Here is a 22,703-nt window from a genome sequence, read left to right as displayed (position 1 = left end):
AGCATTTCCCTCCTCTGCCAGGTCTGGCACTTAGAAATCCTACCTTCTCACTATTAATTCTGTTGTCTGATGACAGAGATCCTATTTTCAGGTTATGGTTAGGCTGTGAATACTTCCTCTGGGATCCACAACGTCCCTGTCTTTGTTGTTTTCCTAATCTGGAGAAGATCAGCACAGTATGAACTGGTGGTTGGTTTGGTTAATCAAAAAAGTTAAGGGGCAAATTGTAAAAAGAATATATATACATACCTTAAACCTTTTAACTTAAACCTGTATGTATTCATTTGCCAATGTTTTGAGGATTGACCAAGGTCTTTTTCTGGTTGGATGAGAAGTGTCACGTGTAAGAGTGTATTACGTTAAGATAAAATTATGTTGGGGAAGTGGAATGAAAATCAAAGTGCAAGGAGAAGAGGGAACAGTGTAAAAGTCCTGACTGTTAAGAAGGATTTGTTTCTATATTTTTTAAGTTGATGATCGTGTGTATCAATTTGTCCTGGTATTTAGATTTATTGGGTATGATTAAAAGATGTGACAGTTTGTTTTAAAATGATAGTATTTACAACTTTCCAGAAATTACATTTAAAGTTGTGATGAAGAACTGGGAAAGCAACTTAAAAATACAAGGAGATACATAGTTTTTTTTTTTTCACAATTTACTTTAGCAGGAACATGAACAAGAAAGTTTGAAGACCTCTAGTGCATATAAGATCAGCTGGAGTACTTGTTAAAATGCAGATATTAGAGCCCATCTGTGCATCTAGCTTTATGCAGACGTGTAACAAAACCTTTGCAGGTAATAACCTCAGGAACAACTAGCATAGCCTAATTTGAGAAGAGCTGAGAGGTTTGCCTCTTAGAAGAAACATGAAGAGAACTAGCATTTGTTGATTGCCTGGTGCCCATTCCCTTCAGCCCCTCCTTTAAAACCATGGTTCTCAGCCTTGCCTGATAAGAATTACTTAGCAGTGTTTTCCAAACTGCTAGTCAAATCCCATGAGTGAGTTGCCAGAAGATTTTTTTTTTAATGAAGTGGAATGGATTGAAATATATCAGAATGCAAAACAAACCTTTGTATGTACATTGTGTGTATGCTTCTGTGTGGATCTGTATACGTGTGTACAGGATTGCAATGTAAAATTTATTGCTTGCTTTCAAAATAGTTTAAAATTCACTGACCTACAGTGCTTTTCAAAAATACAGATTCCAAGTTGACCCACCTAAGTGATTATTGTCAGACAAGTTGTGAAGTATTGCTTCAAGAGATGTAAACCCTGAACCATCTGAAAAACTTGATTTCTCTCCATAGTAGCAAATTTCCTAAAGATTCCATAGAGGCTATCATCTTTTTTATTCATCTAAAAAACCTATTTGGAGAAAACACATGGAATGTGATCTAGGAAATTCAGAAAACAGACAAAACTTATTAGAGCTTTGCTTATGTCATTTTTTTAAAACTTATTTTTCTTTATTTATATAAATAAACTGTATTTGCTCATTTGATGACTATACTGTTAGCTAAGTGGTACACACAGATATGCTAGAGTTACTATGAATGCTCTTTCCCCAAATTTAAAAACATTAGAATTATCTGCAGTTTAAGCAAGATGTATGTCTAATTTCAATGCAGACACATAGTAAGCATTTATATAGAGCCCTGGTGGCGTAGTGGTTAAGAGCTCAGCTGCGAACCAAAAGGTTGGCAGTTCGAGTCCACCAGCTGCTCCTTGGAAACCCTATGGGGCTGGAATAGACTGGACAGCAACAGGTTTTTTGTTTTTTGTTTTTTTTAAAGTATATATTGAATGTCTGGAGACAAGAAAATAAGTTTTATAACTTAACATGTTATCTGTGAAATTTTTAGTTTTTAATGAGGTACTTAATCTTAAATTTATTTTAGGCCTTGTCTGAAAGTGTTACATCTATCCAGGGTGGTTGTATAGGGACAGATGGCTATGATGAAATCGTGGTGTCCACATATTCAGGTAAGGTGAATGGTAACAGGTAGTTGTGAGAAAGAACCAATAAAAAAAGATGTAGATTTTATAAACTGCTTTTGATGACTACTATTTAAAAAGTGTTACTCATAAATCACTTTTACCTGTAGCATTAAAATCTTTATTTAGTAAAAAATAAGGAGGGAAGTTTGGGCAGGTCAGTTTATAAAAGAGTTAATACTTGAGGAATACTTTTTAAGAGTTCCTGGCATGTGTGTAGTATCTCTGAAAATAAAATGAAATTCTTTCCTTTAAAGAGGGATATTTACTGAAATTAAGTTTATATTTTATACTGTGCATTTCTTATAAAAAACTTGCTTGCTTTTTGAGTAGGTCATTTTTGCATCCTCACAATAGTCATGTGAGAGTTTAAATTTCCATGGAAATAATTTTTGGAAGGGAATTCTGATATGCCAGTTATTTTTTAATTTGCTAGAATGTGGTAACCTATTCCATACTTGAAAATGAAAACAGTAAGTTAAAAAGTGAAAGGCTTACTTAGACACGTTATAGTATTTAAGGCAAAAAACAATACAGTAAAACCTGCGAAAGCCAGAACCTGTGTAAGGCGGAAACCTGTTAGAGAAGGAAAACTCTACTATTTTCCACTAATAGTGATATAAAAGTTGCAACACTGCACCCTGTCAAAGGCAAAAAACTTGCAAGACCTGGAAAAAACAAGGCAGTCCCATCGATTTCCGGCTCTCACAGGTTTCAGTGTATCACGGAATGCTAAAACGGTATCTTTATGGTTTGAATGTTTGCCAGCCTGAAGTTTTCTTTTTTTTAGAAGACTGGAATAAGGTCTTAGGATGAGTGAGGTTACTGTAGGTGGATAAAGGGGTGTGCATAATGGAGCTTCCGCTATACCATGTATACTACATCTCTTGATAACACTAGCAACACTAAATGGTGCATGATTGTAATTCATCTCTCCAGGCTGGGTCACAGGTCTGACAACCGAGCCTGTTCATAAGGAAAGTGGACCAGGAGAAGAACTGAAAATTAATCAGGAGATGCAGAATAAAATTTCTTCTTTACGGTAACTTGGGGGTTTTTGTCCCCCCTCCCCCCCCCCGCCTGCACCCCATTTCATAAAGTGTGTTGTTGTTCTTATTTATTACTTATATATGCAGTATTTTTTATTGGAAGGAATGGTACCATTAATTAGCATATCACCTTTAAAATGAAAGTATATCAGTTTAAGAAAATTAGCATTGAGTGCTGATTACTATTTTGGAAATAGACTTTTTGTATGCTCTGTTCTGTTAATGACTTTCTTAGATCAAGGATTGTATTTTTTCATTTGTTTAGCCTAGGTAGTTGCAATGTATTTTTTTCACAGACATCAGAAAGAAGCCAACACAAATGGCTCTATTCCTAATTAATTCTAGTGTTCACTGCTCCTGTGGATTCTTTGGACTCTGTAACTTTGGCTTCTAAGTTTTCTGACTGGAACTGAATACTGTTGACTTCCTCTGACACGGGTTGCTTGCATGACCTGCCCAGTTTCACAGGTCCTGTGATACGGGACTCAGTCTCATGTTAAGTTGCTTCATATGATGAAGACGCATGAGCTGCTGAAGCTTTTAATGCTTGTTTTCTCCCCTTTGATCCTTCCTAATTTTGCGAGGGTAGGAGGCGTGATCTTTTTTGGTGGTAGTTGAGGGCTATAGAAGTTTTCAAGGCAGCAGAATATCAGCTGTACTAGCCAAGCCAGTTCACCAAAGCCACCAGGAGAGCAAGTGCTTATCTAATGTTCATGCAGTGAGGATACCAGATTCATGCAGGGATATCCTAGTTCATGCCACAGGGATACCAAATAAGTCTAGTGACTACCATCCCACATCTTCCGTAAATACCTCTTACTGAACCTAGTCAACCCCCTCCTGATTCTACTGTATTGTTCAGTCAGCGCCTAGAACACTGCTAGGTGTTCCTAGAACTCAGTAAATATTTCCTGAATGAATAAGTCTTATCCTTTGTTGATTGCACAGATCCGTTCCAGGCTCCTCCCTAGACTTTTCCTCCCCAAAGGAGGGCTATGTAAGCTGCATGTCGTTCTACCTCAGTTATCATTTATGTCATTTGCACATGGCTTTTCTCACTGAAGGAATCCTTTAACCAGAGCTGCTGTAAGCTGTGCCTGTGCAGTTCAATCTCAGCAGACTCTTCTCCAATACGTGGTGGAACTTTAGCTGTGCCACTGGCTCATATCACCCTTGTCCTCAAAACATTAATGCTCTGCAGCCTCCTCCTCCTTATTTGTTTGTCCCCCCTAATGTCTTACTGATAGGCTTCACACATTTGGTTTCTTCTGTTTCTCTGCCCCACTATAGTCATTTTCCATTCTGAGTAGTACTACATGCAACTGTGAGCAGTAACCAGATTCCTGTGTTTGAACTGATTATTTCCAGCCTACCTTGATACTTACAATTCTTTTTCAATATTGCTGATATGGGACTGAATAGATGTTTTAATTTTTACATTAGGTTAACTAGTGTAGAATCCTTTGGTCATTGATAGAAGCAAAATTTTTGTTCCTATTGATGTTACAGTTCTAGCTCAAACAATAAACTATTTTGCAGAAGTAAATGACTCAAATTTGTAAACATTTTTAGGACCTCAAATGTTTATACTATCAGTGACAAAACTATGTGTATTTTCCTCTAGGAGTGAGTTGGAACATCTGCAGTATAAGGTGCTGCAGGAAAGAGAGAAGTATCAACAGTCTTCTCAGTCAAGCAAAGCAAAATCAGCAGTACCTTCATTTAGTGTAAATGACAAATTTATACTAAATAAAGATGATGCCAGCTACAGCCTTATTTTAGAGGTGCAGACAGCAATAGATAATGTCTTAATACAGGTAAACAAAATGTTTAATTTCTTAGGTAAAGGACTTTTAGCTAATTGAGTATAATATATGTTTTATGACTAGATCTATTTTGCCAACTAATATGCACTAATTATTATTGAACACATAGTTTTAAACAGTAATTTTAAATGTAATAGCTTATTTATTTCCATAAGATAATCACTTTGATCATAGATTATTTAAATTATATCTTTACTTTGTATTTCTCTTATGCTTATTAAATGAACAAAAAACAGATGGAGTTAAACTTTAAGGAATGTCTGAAAGGAGAAACTAGTAAGGATTTTCTTCTTTGGCTGCCCTCTGAGAGAGTCTCAACAGAGTTGTGACTTAGAGAACTCCAGTGTTTAATGCCCTTATTAGAACTTGTTCTAAGCTCCAAATTCTAAAATGGTAGCTTATATTACAGCTTATTCATTAACCCGCCAGTTTCTAAGTGGGTCAGTAGACAAAGTAGATAATCCTAAAGGGTGAAATTTAGGAATAATAACGTATAACTCCATTCATCAATATGTTTATTTTTTCTTTAAATTGGAAGAGATTTAGGGAGTTGAAAAGGATGATAGTAGGATGAATGGAAAACAAGCAAAAGATGGAAAACTAACCAGAAAATGATTAAAAAACAGAGGAGGAGGGAGACAAATTTTTGAAAGATGTTGGGGTAAGATCAGATGATTATTTAAAATTTAAAGGTAAAAATCTCTCTTAAGGAATGCTGCGGGCTGCTGCACTGAACAGCTGAGGGCACTGTTAACAGAGACACAGTACAACAGCCCTGTCCTGGCAGCTAGTTCTCTAGAAAAAAAACTGTCTTCTTTTTGTGTTACAGGTGGAATTAAAATTGATAAAAATAAACTGATGTAATAAGAATGGCCACACAATGATTTACAGCTGATGGTAACACTTTTAGCATTGACAAAAACAGGAAGATTATACTTTTAAGTGGGTGTTGAGAGATGATATTCTGTGATCTCTTATTATCCAGATTAGAAAAAAATAGATGATTGTAAAAAAACATCTATCCTTTATTTATTTTCTGGAAGCACATACTATTCAATATAAATTAAGGGAATTTATACTCTCAGATTTGAAGATGAACATAAAGTGGAACTAAGTATAACCCCTAGAGAAAGTATATTTTGCAAAAAGTTTTAGGTTTTCCATCTCAACTTTTTTTTTTTTTTCAATTTTGACTGTAGAGTGATGTTCCAATAGATTTGCTTGATGTGGATAAAAATTCTGCTGTTGTCAGCTTTAGCAGCTGTGATTCGGAGGTGAGTAAAACAGCAATATAAAGAATTATTTAGATGCTTTAATTTTTATTATGCTATTTGATTAAAGCCTATAAATGCTATTAGACTTTGATATTTTGTCTTCAGTCTTTCCTTTCATAATCTTTCTATCAAAATCTGCTTCTTCTCTCCTCCCTGTCGTTAGATAATCGAGAAACCTTGGTGTTGTCCTAGATTTTTCCACTATCATCTTCTATATCCAGTGAGTCACCAGGTTTTGTCAGCTCTGTCTCTGTGGCTCTCATACCTCTACTCTGTTTCATTCCCACTTCTATTAACTTAGTCCAGGCCCTCATAATCTCTTGAACTACTACTCTAACTAGTTTCTCTGCCTGCAGTCTTGCCTCCTACCTCCAGGCTGTGCTGTACACTGCCACCAGAGAGATCTTCCTAACATACATCACTGCGTCGTTTCTTTTCTCAAAACCTTTGGAAGATTCCTTATTTCCTGCAGGATGTAAGGCTCAGTTCCTCATTGTGGCATAGAAAACTTTCCATGATTTAGCTCTTGATTACATCTCTGCCTTCTCTCTCACCAGCTCTTACCTCCTGTCCCTATTTCTGCCAAACTGAAGGTCTTAAAATTACTTGAAAATGATAATAGCTTCACGTATCTTTGCATTTGAGCACGATTTATTTCACTTGTCTGTTCTTCCCAGTCCTCCTTACTTTTTCTGGACTTGTTGAATGCCTACTTAACCTTCATTTTGCAGATATTTGTTGAGCACTTACTATATAGAAAGCACCTGTGACACTATCATGCCTGTGCTTTGGGCATGCTTACTACATTCACTTCTTTATGCTTAGAAGGAGAAGACTAGCAGTCTCAGAGCTAGGTGTGGCTACTAAAGAGAAGTCAGGGTGAAAATAGGTTCTAGATTAGCTGCTTGGAGAAGGCAAGCCAGAACAAAAGGAGACAGTAACTAGAGTTGCAGGTAGTTACAGATTTAAAAAAAAGGATGGAATAAAAAGAGTAGATAAAGAAAAAAGTTGGTAATGATATTGGAGAATAATTTTCAGCATAATTTCATAGTAGAGGTTTTCTTCTTGATAAGCAATTTTAGAACAGTTCTATTATAGTTTATCATCCCTGTTTGAGAACAAAATATAAAAAATTAGGATCTGTGTTTTTATGACCACTTAAAAAAGCAAGTTAACATAAAGTCTTAAATCCTATATTACTATGAAAAAGTAGCCTGTTTTACTCATACTACTACAAGATTATTTGAAATGAGCATTTTATACTAATTTAAACTCTATTTTCCTGGCTTTTTTTTTTTTCAATTTACAGAGATTTTTCAAGTATACACAAAATGAGAAAGAATAGTATAATAACCTCCATGTACTCATTACTTACTTCAGCATATGGCCAGTCTTGTTTTATTCTCTTTACTCTCCCCCTACCCCCCAGAGCTAGATTATTTTAAAGCTAATCTGAGACATTTTCTCTCTTTTAATCTGTATCATTTCATCCATAAATGTCATTATATAACGTTTGTTTTTAATCACTCGAGTAAATTTATTTTTTAAGTCGACTGATCCTGTGTTTACTAAGTGTAAATGATTTAAATTTTCTTTTTGGTTTTAGCATCCTTTATATTTCTTTACTTATTTCATAAAAATAGGGAAATAGCAATACATGAAAATTGCATGTTTCATATTGCTTTGCCTCTTTTTGTGATTTATGCATCCATATATATATTTTTTCATTTTTAGTAGTTTAATATTCAATTTCAAGAAGTTATAGTATTTGAAGTAACATCTTCAATTTAATTCAACAAACATAGAGTGCCTACAGTATGCCAGGCACTGTGATATTTGCTGGGGATACAGAGATATTTCTCAGTCCTCTATAAATACTTGTGAAAATGAAAGACATTCAACATCAAACATTATTGTACATGTCTGTATTATATAAATATTAGGAGTTTGCATTGACAGTTAAATTTTTAGAAGAACTCTTAATGTTTAAAAATATTATTGTAGAGAGTCAAGGTAGAAAGAGCTTTAAGCTTTAAGAGTCTTAAAGATCTGAATTTGAATTCTCCTTTCATCATTTACAAGCTATAGGAAAGTTACCTAACCTCTCATAGCCTCAGTTTCTTCATATGTTAGAACTTATTAGTAAAACTTGACTGCATGGAATTGTTGGTGGGAATAAATGAGAACATGTTTGAAAAGCACTTAGCACAGTGCCACTCAAATGGTGAGTGCTCAGTGAATGGTAACCATCATTATTATTGATGCTGTTTTCATTAAAAACATGGATTCATTTTTCTCCTTAACTTTTAATCTTCCCAGTCAAATGACAACTTCCTTCTCGCCACTTATCGGTGCCAAGCAAATACCACAAGGCTGGAACTCAAGGTAAAAATGTTAGAAATTACCTTCACTTGAATGTTTGAACTTTTTTTTTCTTTACTACATCTTGCAACATCTGACATAATTTCTTTGCTTGGAATTTCTCTCTGAAATGAGTCATATTGGAGAAATGAATTTGAATTACTTGTTAGTTTTAATTTAGTCCAAACCACTATCTATTATTAGCACTCAGTCAATCACCTTGTCTAAAATTGTACATTTTAAAGTTTCCTCTAACTAAAAATTTTTTTATAATTTTCTGCTATGGAAACTTTCAAACATAAAGTAGTGAATCTCCATGTAATTATCACTCAACTTGATCAATACTCATGGCCAATCTTATTTATGCTATCACTCCCACTGAAAATTATTTTAAAGCAAATATAAAATATAATTTCATTAATAAATATTTCAGTATGTCTCGCTAAAAGATAAGTACTTTTTAAAACATAATCATACTACTGTTATCACCTTAAGAAAAAAATAAGATTAATTCTTTAATATCATCAGATATTCAGTATTCAAATTCCACTGGTTTTGTTTTTATGCAATTATGGTTCTAATAAGGTAACTTAGTTATTAAAGTGTCTGGTCCATTTGCCTTATAATTTCCTACAGTCTCTTTTGCTGATTGCATTCCAGTGATGTCATTTATCATCATCTATTGTAGAGAAAACCTTTTAAACTTTAGTAATATCGTTTTTACAGTTAAGTATTGAGCCTAGCATATGTCTATTTTAATTATTTAATTCGTAGTGTGAGATTTTTTTTAATTTTTATTTTTAATACACCTATGATGTAAGAATGAAGAACTGTAACTTTTTTCCTAGTGTTGCTGATGTTCTGAGACTCAAAGTATGTTTTTTCAAGAGAAATGCTGTTACACGATAATTTTTTCACATCTGGTTAAGAGAAGTTCGAATTAAATGTGATTTGTTTTCTAAACAATTTATTTTGGTCTACATAAGTTTCCCTTTATGTGTTTTGAAAGAAAAACTGAAAACTGGAATAAATTTATTTCTAAAAGAATATACTTAAACATATTTTATGAGTAAGTAGCCTAGTTAAACATTTTAAATTATGTATCACTAAGCAAAATTATGCCAGTAAATTAGGAAGCAGGCCTAAAATTTTGGGGAAAAAAGTTTCCTTTTTTTAAAATTGGATAAAATAATTATCAAGTTCAGAGAGAAAATAAATGTCTGAAAAAGCCAGGAAAATTATGAAAAAGTAAAATTTAAGGTGAAACTTGCCTTGCCACATGGTAAATCATACTATAAAACTGCTGTAATAAAAACAGTGTAGGGTATTTCCAAGGCATAAATAAATGGGTTATGCAACAGGAGAGAATCTAAAAATAAAGCCCAGTATACATTTATGGGAAGTTAATACATGAAATTTCTATTTAGGAAAAATTTCTGTTTCGTTTAAAAATTAGTGTAGCACAACTGGCATCCATCTAGAAAAAAAATTAAGTGGGTTCTTATTTTGTGCCATATATAAAAAATAAATTCAGATAAATTAAGTACCTAATTATTAAAAGAAAAAAAATTAGTTATCATCCAGAAAATGGGTGACTGTCAATAAAATATAAAGATTATCCATAAATTGTTATTAAAAAAGATCACCCAATAAACCCAATAAGTCAAATAGGCAAAGGATATGGATAGGCAGTTCACAAAAGAGGGACTCAAAATGGCTAATAAACATTAAAAAAAAAACAAAATTCTACCTCATTATTACTCAGAGAAATTAAAATAACAAAAAGTGATTACTGCTTATCTAATAGACTGGCAAAAATTTTAAACAGCAAAGTCATTAGGTGGCAGGGATAAAGAAAAGGACACTTTCAATTACAGCTGGTGGAAATGTAAATTGGTACAGCCAATTTGGAAAACAGGCATTAGCCCCAATTTAGAGAATCTATTTTATAGCAATAAAATCATAGTAGTATATACATAAAGGAGCCCTGGTGGCACTTAAGCACTTGGCTGCTAACCAGAGTTGGCGGTTCGAACCCACCCCGCGGTTCTGTGGGAGACTTTTTGATCTGCTTCTGTAAAGGTGGTTGTTGTTAGGTGCCAGCAAGTCACCTCTGACTCATAGCGACCCTGTGTAAAACAGAGCAGAACACCGCCTGGTCCTGCGCCATCCTCACAATTCTTGCTATGTTTGAGACCATTGTTGCAGCCACTGTGTCAATCTGTGTCATTGAGGGTCTTCCTCTTTTTTGCTGACCCTCTACTTTACTAAGCATGATGTCCTTCTCCAGGGACTGGTCCCTCCTAACAACATGTCCAAAGTACATGAGACTAAGTCTCACCGTCCTCGCTTCTAAGGAGCACCTGTAAAGATGACAGCCTAGAAAACCCTGTGGGGCAGTTCTTTTCTGTCACTTGGGGTCACTGTGAGTTGAAATAGATTCGATGGCATCGAACAACAACAGTATCTACATACATGTGTATGTAATTAATTGCAGCATTGTTTGTAGAAGCAGAAAAGTGGTAACAGTGAAAACTTATTAATAATTAAGTGGTTGAATAAATACCTGTTTCTCCATACCATGGCATATTATTTAGCTACTATAAAGAATGAGTTAGAGCTACACCCATTAACATGGAGGGAATACCATGAATTAACACAAAATGCAGGGAAAAAATCCGTGTATGTGTGTGTGTGTGTATGTGTATGTATGCATATAAAATGATATAAATACATAATGATATAAATATGGAGACAGGTATGAAAAGAAACATGGGTAATAGAAGAGGCAAAGATAAGGGAAATGTGATTATTAGAAATAAAAGCAAGTTTTTTTTTTAATCTGTGATTTAAGAATTAAAAACTAACTTTTTTCCAGGTGTTGTGATGTTCTGAGACTCAAAGTATGATTTAAAGAGAATTTATTCATGTTAAATTATGTATTTGTGTTTGTACATATGCATAGAGACATTAATGAAAATGTGACTACCCAAATAATAATAATGGTCATCTCTGGGTGATAGGATTTCAGGTGACTTATTTGTTCTAATTTTTCTTTTTTGTTTGAATTTATTAATAATGGATATGATTTAGTGTATAATCAGAAAAAGCATGATTGTATTGTAAAAAAAAAAGTCTGCTGCCAGTTAAAGCTTACCCTTTAAAAATAAACTTCCAAAATATGTAGCTTTATCATAAAAATATTTCCTTTCTATATTTTTATTCTTTATCCTTTTATTTTTTTTCTTCCCCATTCAGTGCAGCATTTGTAAAATATCTTGCTTTTTATGTATTTTTCCCATTTAAGTAAAACATTGATTTTTTTTTTTCCCTTACGTGCCAGGAAAAGTATGAATTAAAACATTACTTCAATTAGAGAGGATACCTTTGTAGTATAAAAGGACTGTAATCCATCCCATGAATGTGGAACAGAGGAGCTGGAAGGAGGGTAGGAAGGAGAAGCTGAACAGTTTACCAGCGCCTCTAAAATTAAGTCTTCACAGTGTAGTGAATTATTATTTTCTAAGTGTTTTGAAATCTCAACCAAGCAGCCATATTCAAAATAGCCCAAAAGAATCTTCCAATCTAAATATGTCATAATTACATTATTGTTACGCTTCTCTGTTTTTACTGAAAAGCACGAATTAAGTTTTTGGAAACTTTTTTTTTTTTTTCCCGTTTGTAGATTTTTGTAGCAATAGCTATATGCTGTAATACCCACATTTTTTAAAAAATGAGGTATCCCCCATACGTTTCAGTTATTTGGGAAACTCTTTTATCCCTTCAACAAAAATGTCTCGATTTTAGCAATTTTTTATGTGAATTTTCATGTGTACCTTTGTTTTGGATGTGACGGGTAGTGTGAGAGTATCTAGAGCGAAGGAGCATTAGGAAGTACGGATAAGCCAGCTGAAAATACGGGGGGAGGTGACTTACAGATTAACTTTGCTGTTACTGCCAAAACCTTTTAATTTTCCGTTAGTGGTAAAAATTAGTTGTTTAATACAGTATCATTATTTTCTTCCAAATATTACAGAAGAGATTAAAGCATAAGTACTCGATTACTTGTGTTGAACATTTTAAAGATGTATTTATGTTCCTAGATTATTCTTATTTTCTTTCTTCTTTTGTATTGAATCAGATTCGCTCAATTGAAGGCCAGTATGGCACACTTCAAGCCTATGTGACCCCAAGAATTCAACCCAAAACCTGTCAGGTCTGCCAGTACCAGATCAAACCCCTTTCACTTCATCAAAGAACTCACTTTATTGATCATGGCAGGTAGGACAAAGGAGAGAGCAGTTTATTTTTAGGATAGTACACAGTTCAGATAAATTGTTTTTTTACTTTTATAGTACACATTCTGGTAACCCCTTGCACACTTTAAAAAATCAATATTTTAAATACTATGGATTTAATATTTCTGATAAACAGAAGATTATCTGTGTTATTTCATAGGCTAGTTCGAGTTGGACTGTCCTTTCTTTCTCAGTGCTGTGAATGGTTAAGCCCTGAACTACTAGCTGAAAGGTTGGCAGTTGGAAACCACCCAGAGGCACTTGAGGAGACAGGCCTGGCAGTTTGCTGAAAACCCTGTGGGACGGTTCTACTCTGCACACACGGGATTACCACCACAGCAACCGTTCTGAGATCATTGAAATAGCAGTTGTATCTCTTAAACACCTACCTGAGTAAATAATGTCTAACATTTAGATCACTGAGTACTTTGTCAACAGGACCTTTTTGTGTTAGCCTCAAACTTTACATTCCCTTTCTGTTTCACCTCAAGGAATACTGTTAGAACAATTGGTTGTGATACTCTACCACACCCCTTGCTGTCTAGTCAATTCTCACTCACAGCAACCCTATAGGACAGAGTAAAAGTGCCCTATAGGGTTTCCAAGGCTGTAGTCTTTTAGGAAGCAGACTGCCACATCTTGCTCTCATGGGGCCACTCGTGAGTTCGAACTGCTGACCTTCGGTTGTGGTAGTCCCTGTGATATCTGAATTCCCTTCCAATTTAAGAATCCTGTTTGTAGTTTCTCTTTTTTTTTTTCTGAAGATGAGAGACCACTGACATAAATGGAAGGAAAAGGAAAGAAACTTAACAATTACTGAATGTTTTCTCTGTGCCAGATAATGATATATTATCATTTAATTTGTACAGCAAGACAGGTACTAATATCTCCATTTTACAAATGAGAAATGTAAACCCAGAAACGTATACGTATATAAGAGCTATGATTTGAGGCCAAGACTCATGTTCTTTCTATTGTAGTTTATAATTTAAAAAGGTGTGTAATTAGATGTAAGGAGGGAATCTTCCTAAGGAAAATTTCTGGAAAACATCAAAGAGAGAATAGATTCATTCGTTTTAGTGTATCTTCCTGCTTAGAAGTCAAGCTGGGTTAATGGAGGCAGCACGGTGTGGTGGAAAGAACAGCAAACTAGCAATCAGGAGACTTGAATTATAATCTTGTATCTGTTCCTTTGTGACTTGGGGAAATAATTCAGTCTTCTCTGGACCTTAGTTTTCTTATTTGCAAATGAGAAGGTTGGTCTGAATGATACCAGCTGTCCTAACTATGAGGTTCCTTAACTCTGTTGTTGCTGCTGTTAGGTGCCCTCCAGTCGTTCCGATTCATAGCGGCTGTGAGTGCAACAAAACAAAACACTGCCTGGTGCACCATCCTCACAATCATTGTTATGCTTGAACCCATTGTTGCGCCCACTGTGTCAGTTCATCTCGCTGAGGGTCTTCCTCTTTTTCGCTGACGCTTACTTTACCAAGCATGATGTCCTTCTCCAGGGATTGTCCCTCCTTATAACGTGTACAAAGTAGGTGAGATGAAATCTTGCCATTCTTGCTTCTAAGGAGCACTCGGCTGTATTTCTTCCAGGACAGATTTGTTCGTTCTTCTGGCAGTCCATGGTATATTCGATATTCTTTGCCAACACCATAATTCAAAGGCATCAATTCTTCTTCCGTCTTCTTTATTCATTGTCCAGTTTTCACATGTATATGAGGTGATTGAAAATACCATGGCTTGGGTCAGGCACACCGTAGTCCTTAAAGTGACATCTTTGCCTTTAACACTTTAAAGAGGTCTTTTGCAGCAGATTTGCCCATTGCAATACATCGTTTGATTTGTTGACTGCTGCTTCCATGGGCGTTGATTGTGGATCCAAGTAAAATGAAATCCTTGCCAACTTCAGTCTTTTTTCTGTTTATCATGATGTTACTTATTGGTCCAATTGTGAGGATTTTGTTTTCTCTGTGTTGAGATGAGATCCATACTGAAGGCTGTAGTCTTTGATCTTCTGTAAGTGCTTCAAGTCCTCTTCACTTTCAGCAAGCAAGGTTATGTCACCTCCATAACGCAGGTTCTTAATGAGTCCTCCTCCAGTCTTGATGCTGCATTCTTCTTCATAAGGTCTAGCTTCTTGGATTATGTGCTCAGCATACAGATTGAATAAGTATGGTGAAAGGATACAACCGTGACACACACCTTTCCTGACTTTAAACCACGCAGTATCCCCTTCTTCTGCTCTAACGATTGCCTCTCAGTCTATATAATTTGTTAAGATCCACACAGTAGAATGCCTTTGCATAGTCAATAAAACACAGGTAAACATCTTTCTGGTATTCTCTGCTTTCAGCCAAGATCCATCTGACATCAGCAGTGATATCCGTCATTCCATGTCCTCTTCTGAATCTGGCTTGAATTTCTGGGAGTTCCCTGCCAATGTACTGCAACTGTTTTTGAATGATTTTTAGCAAAATTTTACTTGTGTGTGATATTAATATTGTTTGATAATTTTCACATTTGGTTGGACCACCTTTCTTTGGAATGGGCACAAATATAGATCTCTTCCAGATGGTTGGCCAGGTAACTGTCTTCCAAATTTTTTGGCATAAACAAGTGAGGGCTTCCCATGCTGCATCCGTTTGTTGAAACATCTCAATTGGTATTCCGCCAATTTCTGGAGCCTTGTTTTCCGCCAATGCTTCAGTGCAGCTTGGACTTCTTCCTTCAATACCATCAGTTCTTGATCACATGCTGCCTCCTGAAATGGTTGAAAGTCGACCAGTTCTCTTTTGGTGCAGTGATTCTGTGTATTCCTTCCATCTTTTGGTACTTCCCCAGTCGTTCAGTATTTTCCCCGTAGAATCCTTCAGTATTTCAACTTGAGGCTTAAATTTTTTCTTCAGTTCTTTCAACTTGAGAAACGCTAAGCGTGTTCTTCTCTTTTGGTTTTCTATCTCCAGGTCTTTGCACATTTCATGATAATACTTTACTCTGTCTTCTTGATGTGCCCTTTGAAATCTTCCGTTTAGCTCTTTTACTTCATCATTTCTTCCATTTGCTTTAGCTACTCCACGTTCAAATGCAAGTTTCAGAGTCTTCTGACATCTATTTTGGTCTTTTCTTTATTCCTGTCTTTTTAATGACATCTTGCTTTCTTCATGTGTGATGTCCTTGCTGTCATTCCACAATTTGTCTGGTCTTTGGTCATTAGTGTTCAGTGCATCAGATCTATTCTTGAGATTGTCTCTAAATATAGGTGGGATATCTCAAGGTTGTATTTTGGCTCTGGTGGACTTGATCTAATTATCTTTAACTTGAATTTGCATATGAGCAGTGATGGTCTGTTCTGCAGTCAGCCCCTGGCCTTGTTCTGCCTGATGATATTGAGCGTCTCCATTGTCTCCTTCCACAGATGTAGTTGATTTGATTCCTGTGTATTCCATCTGGCAAGGTCCACGTGTATAGTTGCCTTTTATGTTGCTGAAAAAAGGTATTTGCAATGAAGATGTTTTTTGGTTTTGCAAAATTCTACCATTTGATCTCCAGCATCATTTCTGTCATCAAGGCTATATTTTCCAACTACTGATCCTTCTTTGTTTCCAACTTTTGCATTCCAGTCACCAGTAATTATCAGTGTGTTTTTATTGCAAGTTTGATCAATTTCAGACTGCAGAAGTTGGTAAAAATCGTCAATTTCTTCATCTTTGGTGTTAGTGGTGGGTGCGTAATTTTGAATAATAGTTGTATTAATTGGTCTTCTGTGTAGGCATATGGATATTATCCTATCACTGGCAGCGTTGTACTTCAGGATGGGTCTTGAAATGTTCATTCTGATGATGAATGCAACGCCATTCCTCTTCAATTTGTCATTCCTGGCGTAGTAGACCATATGATTATCTGATTCAAAATGGCCAATACCAGTCCATTTCAGCTCATAATGTCTAGGATATCAATCTTTATGCATTCCATTTCATTTTTGACAACTTCTAATTTTCCTAGATTCATACTTCGTACATTCCACATTCTGATTATTAATAGATATTTGCAGCTTTTTCTTCTCATTTTTAGTCCTTAGTTCTGTATCCTATTAAAGTTCCTTCTGAATCTTTAATTCTATAAAGTTTACGTTTTATTAATTCTGTATAATTATCCATTTGATTTGTTTTAAATATATGTAGGACAAGTTTTTTTTTTTTAATTTAAAAAAAAAATTTTAATTGTATGATTTTGCAGGATAGGATGTATTAACCCGTATTCCTTCAAGATAAGAAAGTAGTATTTCCTAACTTGCCCAATGGTACACAGCTAGTAAATAGTGGAGCAGGGTTTCCAATCCATGTCTGTCTTACTCCAGAGCCTCACCCGTTGCCTTCACACTAGGTTGATTCTTTTCTTAAGGAGACTCTTGTGTGAGAATGTTTTATAGTTTATATAGAAGTACTAGCTGAACTTTTCAAAAATGAAATCTACCCAAGTAAATTGGGTTTTATTTGTAAAACGTGTTATAATGGAAAAAAAAAAAAGTATTTATGCCACTCTACTAAATAGTAGGACACCTAGCACAAAGCATGTAAATTTTTTTATTAAATGGAAATGTTCCTTTACTTAGTGTGTAAGATTAATCTGAGAAAAATTAAATGAGTGCTTTCATATTTGTTTAGCTACTATTGTAAAATTCTACTTGTTCATGTGTTGTATATATAGTCTATATCCACATATTCTTATACACAAATGTGTGCTCTGTTACTAAATTACAGACCCATGAATACATTGACTCTAACAGGCCAGTTCAGTTTTGCTGAAGTTCACTCCTGGGTGGTTTTTTGCCTTCCTGAAGTTCCTGAAAAACCTCCAGCAGAAGAATGTGTGACATTTTACTTTCAGAACACCTTCCTGGATACACAACTTGAAAGTACCTACAGGTAAGTCGTACTTATTACTGGTTCACAACTGTTGTTTTTATATAAGTAAATGGAGCTTCTAGGTTTTCATTTGCTTTAAGTTTAAGGCAGGAATAATTTGAAAATAATATGATTGAAAACCTAGACCATTCAAGAGAATCTATTGAAAAACAAGTAGAATGAGTTTAGAAAAATGATTCAATAAAGATGAATATGGAGAGATCAATACCTTTCCTAATTTTTCAGCAATAACCAGTTAGAAAATACATTGTTTAAAAAGAGTCATTTCAGAATAGCAATAACAATTAGAAAATAGCCACATAAAATCCAGAGGAATATTCTTAATTATATATTCTTAATTATATATAGAGAACTTAAGTGAAGAAAGCTGTAAATTTGATTGACATAAAAGACTTGATTAAATGGAGTAATATAGTCTATAGTCATCAATATGAAGACATTGTAAAGATGTCAGTCCTTGTCAGATTGATTTGAACATTTGTCCTAATTCCAAAATGTATTCCAATTGAATTTCTTTATGCAAAAATATGAAATAAATTAAATTTCAGAGGACCAGGCAGGCTTTTGAGGTTATCATGTTACAGTGTGGAGGACACTTCTCAGGATCCCAGCTGCACTCCTTCCCACTTCCTACTTGCTTAGCGGTCATCTCCTATGAGCTCCATAAAACCCAAAAAATCAAACCCACTGCTGTCAAGTCAGTTTTGACTCATAGCAACCGTACAGGACAGAGTAGAACTGTCCCATAGGGTTTCCAAGGAGTGGCTGGTGGATTTGAACTGCCGACCTTTTGGTTGGCAGCCGAGCTCTTAAACCACTGCGTCACCAGGGCTCCGTGGGCTCCATAGTTTCTCTATTTCTGAATACAGTAGAGGCTGAACTTCTCCTTCTCCTTTGTTCCTATCTCTGAAAGTGAATTAGTCTAGCAAGACTGATTTCTCTGTCTGCTCTTTGAGCTTATACCCTCATTCTTCAAGGTCTTTGCATTCTTATTTCTCTCCCATGTTTAATTTAGGTTGTTTGTTTTGGTGGTGGAGGACTTCTTATCCTCTCTTTGCCTTTGCTTCCTAGGGATTCTTTCCCTAAACAGATTACTGAGGTATTCTACTTCTGTGCTTCCACCACTGAGTTCTAGAAACAGCAGTGAACACATAATCTTACCTGAGAATGAAGCCTTTTAAGACCAAGAACCCTCCAGAAATCTAACCACTTTTAGTCTAAGTTCTGTAGAGGTACCCTCCAGGCGAGCTTATCTGTGCCTAAATCTGTAAGTTAGTCCTGTTTTGAAATACCACCATGCCATGAACATCATACTTTAATCACAGCAGACAATGTGGCATGCTCCTAGCACATTATATATTTTTATAATTGCAGACTTTTGCTCTTTGCTCTCTGTGTCCTTAACTATTCTTTAACAGTCAAAAGTACTTATTCTGAAAGACCCAACTCAATAGCTGGGTTTTGAAGCCTTGTTTGATTCTCTTCTCTGTTCCCATAGCATTTTATTTTGACTTGTTCTGGTATTTATTGTTATATGGTGGCACAGTGGTTAAGTGCTCAGCTACGAGTTGAAAGGTCAGCGGTTCGAACCTACCAACTGCTTCACAGGAGAAAGACCTAGAGATCTGCTTCTGTAAAGATTACAGCCTATAAAACCCTGCGGGGCAGTTCTACTCTGTCACATGGGGCCACTATGAGTCGAAAAATTGACTTAAGAGCACCTAACAACAATAACAAGCTTGAAGTTTATAATTTTTATGTATGCTTGTCTCTTTAAATTAACTGTAAGTTCTCGTGAGCAGTGTCTATTTCTTAGTTATCTTTGTGTCCTCCAAGTACTTAACACATGGCTTTGCACGTAGTAGGTGTTCAATAATAGTTTTTTGGGTGCCTAAATAAAATACATACATATGGAGGGTAGTATAGAGGCATGTGCTTTGGAGGCAGATATACTTAGGTTTGAATGTTGGCCGTGTCACTTACCAGCTGTATGATCTTAGCTAAGTTACTTAACTCTCTGAGTTTTGCTTTTCTTTCTAAGGAATAGAAATAATTGAATTGTTGTGATTAAAATAAACGTTGTACACCATTAATAAATAACTTCTGTTAACAGATTAAAGACTAGAGACAAAGCTCATGATTTCTAAGACATAATTGGGAGTGAAATAGTAAGGGTGTGTTAATTCAGCCTTCTAGAAAAAAAATGTAATGTCTGTAGCTAGTAAATAAAATTATTTCTGTTTGAAAACCAAATAAAAAGTCAACATTGAATATAGGAAAAATGCTATATATTAATTAGGAAACTTCTGGTCACATAAAAAGAAACAAATTAAAGCAGACTTAACCAAAAAAAAAAAAAAAAAAAGGAATTTATTGGTTCACATAATGGGGTAATCAGCCTCAGGTACAACTTGATCCAGTGGCTTAACTGATACCATCAGGCCTTTGTCCCTTTCCATTGCCCAGCTCTCCTCTGTCTTTGTTGGCTTTTCCACGTAGCGGCATGGTGGTCACAGGAGCTACATCCAGCCTTGTATCTTTTCAGCTGCTCTAGAGCCTCTCTTTCCTGATACTTCCAGTAGAAGCCTCAGGATTGAGTATCACTGCCCAGCTCTGACCACTGTAGTCAGGAGGGTAGAATACACTGCCAAATGGCTCCTTCTGAAGTCCTAGAAATGAGGTTGAGGCCAGTTCCACTGAAACCATATGGAATTGAGAAGGGGGAGAGAAAGAGAAGGAAGTTTCTCAAAGAAAAATATAGCTCCTATGACTGTAAGAAGTGGCAGTGTATGCTGGCTATAGAAGAACAGCAGATGTTACTCTTTCAGGTTTGATTTCATATTTCCTTTGTAACGATGAAGCATATAGTCATGTTGTAATTTATGTGACTACAACAGAAAAGTACAGACTTACTTATGTGTAAGTAAATCATTCATTCTAAATGAATTATACTGAAGGGATTAGCTTTTGTAAATGTTAGTAGTGAAAATAAAGAACAAAACTTTAAGTGAAGAACATAAAAATTGTCCTATCTTTAGGAGGCATATAGCTAGCATCTTTTGTTTAGCTTTATGAGTAGGTTCAGAGCCTGAGTTAATATAGTAACAGTAAAAGGTTACTTGTTTAAATAAGCTTTACATTAACAATTTTACATATATATATATAGAGAGAGAAAAATCTAAAATGAAATCTGAACACTAGGTTCTGGTCACAAAATATGTATTTACTGGACTACTTTCTAAAGCTCTTCTTTAAAAAAATATATATTAATTTTATAGAAAAGGAGAAGGAGTTTTTAAATCTGACAACATTTCTACTATATCCATCCTAAAAGATGTGCTCTCTAAAGAAGCTACAAAAAGGAAAATTAACCTCAACATAGCATACGGTAAAAAGAAAAGAAAAACTAATCATTCTTTCTGCTTTTTTGTTGTTATAATAAGAATGTTTCTGTGACTAATTGTCCTGGCTCACCTCCTTCTAGAGATAAATGAAGTATCAGTCAAACACACTTTAAAGCTAATTCACCCAAAACTGGAGTACCAGTTGCTTTTGGCTAAGAAAGTGCAGTTAATTGATGCTTTAAAGGTAAGCATGTGTATCATGGACTCATGATCATTATTGTGATGGAATTTCTAAAATTGTAAATACTTTACTAGTACACTTAGAGTGAATTTCGAACATTAAGGTGCTTCTGTTTGTTTGTTTTTTTAATTTTAAATAAGGAATTGCAGGTTCATGAGGGAAATACAAACTTTCTGATACCAGAATATCGCTGTATTCTAGAAGAGGCAGATCACCTGCAGGAAGAATACAAAAAACAACCTGCACATCTTGAAAGGCTCTATGGTTAGTGGGCTCGTCTATAATACCTTGCTATATATCTTTTTTCAACTGGCTGTTTGCGAAGGAGCATGTGAAACTGGGGAGAAAGAGACACACGAAGATTGCAGCAGTCATGAAATTAGTGAAAACCAATTCATAGCACTATAGCAATAGTTCTATATTTTGTCGAGTTAGTTTTAATATTTAATATTTTTACTTGATAAAATTTAAGTAAAAATTAAGACATGAAATAAGTATACTGTGATGAATTAATTTATATATAAGAAGAAACAGTATAAAATGAATATAGGCTATAAAGCATTAGAATTTAGGCCATATATTACATAAATATTTTTCAGGTTTTGTGACTATTATGAAATACCAACATGGAGCATTTAATGTTTTTAAGGCAAAATTTAATAAGGGATACATATATGTATATGTGTATATGTACATGGCATAGTGGTTAAGAGCTTGGCTGCTAACCAAAAGGTTGGCAGTTCGAATCCACCAGCCACTCCTTGGAAACCCTGTGGGGCAGCTCTCTGTCCTGTATGGTCGCTATGAGTCGGAACAGACTCGACGGCAATGGGTTTTGGTTTATACACACACACACACACACACACACACACGCACGTATATATACATATATATACATGCACACCTTGTCAGTTTACAGTTCAGAACTCATTTTGCTTTGGTGGTGAGAAGTTGGGTATTTCGCAAAGTGAAATAAGAGAGAAAATGAGAGGCTGGTTGAGGGGAGGGCGGAAGGAAGGAATAGCTTTGAAAAACAGGGTTGTTAGTTATTTTTACACAAAACCTGTTGTGCATGTTGTTGTTAGGTGCCCTTGAGTTGATTTCGCCTCATAGCAACCCCACGTGGCAGAGCAGACTCGCCCCTAGGGTCTCCTAAGCTGTAACGTACGGAAACAGATCTCTGGGTCTTTCTCCCACAGGGCCACTGGGTGGGTCTGAACCACCGACCTTTTGGTTTGTGCCACCAGGGCTCTGTTACGGTTCGTGTTGTTGCCGTCGTGTGCCATCTAGTCAATTCTGACTCCGAGTGACCCAGTGTGATAGAGTAGAACAGCCCCATAGGGTTTCCTAGGCTGTAACCTTTATGAGAGCAGATTGCC

At 35.4% G+C, this 22,703-nt stretch overlaps 1 protein-coding gene across 2 annotated transcripts in view; it reads left to right on the top strand.

The window, feature by feature from the left end:
- Nucleotides 1–22,703, top strand: part of BBS7 (Bardet-Biedl syndrome 7) — a 46,470-nt gene that overhangs the window by 21,431 nt on the left and 2,336 nt on the right. For both annotated transcript variants that reach the window (XM_004386847.2, XM_023741140.1), the window contains exons 9-18: nucleotides 1,901–1,985; nucleotides 2,937–3,039; nucleotides 4,671–4,863; nucleotides 6,072–6,146; nucleotides 8,466–8,531; nucleotides 12,649–12,788; nucleotides 17,575–17,739; nucleotides 21,018–21,127; nucleotides 21,224–21,327; nucleotides 21,465–21,588. In XM_004386847.2, the coding sequence (XP_004386904.1) occupies nucleotides 1,901–1,985; nucleotides 2,937–3,039; nucleotides 4,671–4,863; nucleotides 6,072–6,146; nucleotides 8,466–8,531; nucleotides 12,649–12,788; nucleotides 17,575–17,739; nucleotides 21,018–21,127; nucleotides 21,224–21,327; nucleotides 21,465–21,588 (1,165 nt within the window). The remainder of the gene's footprint in view (nucleotides 1–1,900; nucleotides 1,986–2,936; nucleotides 3,040–4,670; nucleotides 4,864–6,071; nucleotides 6,147–8,465; nucleotides 8,532–12,648; nucleotides 12,789–17,574; nucleotides 17,740–21,017; nucleotides 21,128–21,223; nucleotides 21,328–21,464; nucleotides 21,589–22,703) is intronic.

This window comes from Trichechus manatus, unplaced genomic scaffold (assembly GCF_000243295.1).
Source record: "Trichechus manatus latirostris isolate Lorelei unplaced genomic scaffold, TriManLat1.0 scaffold00174, whole genome shotgun sequence".
Lineage (NCBI taxonomy): Eukaryota > Metazoa > Chordata > Mammalia > Sirenia > Trichechidae > Trichechus > Trichechus manatus.
This window is presented reverse-complemented; position numbering and strand designations above follow the sequence as displayed.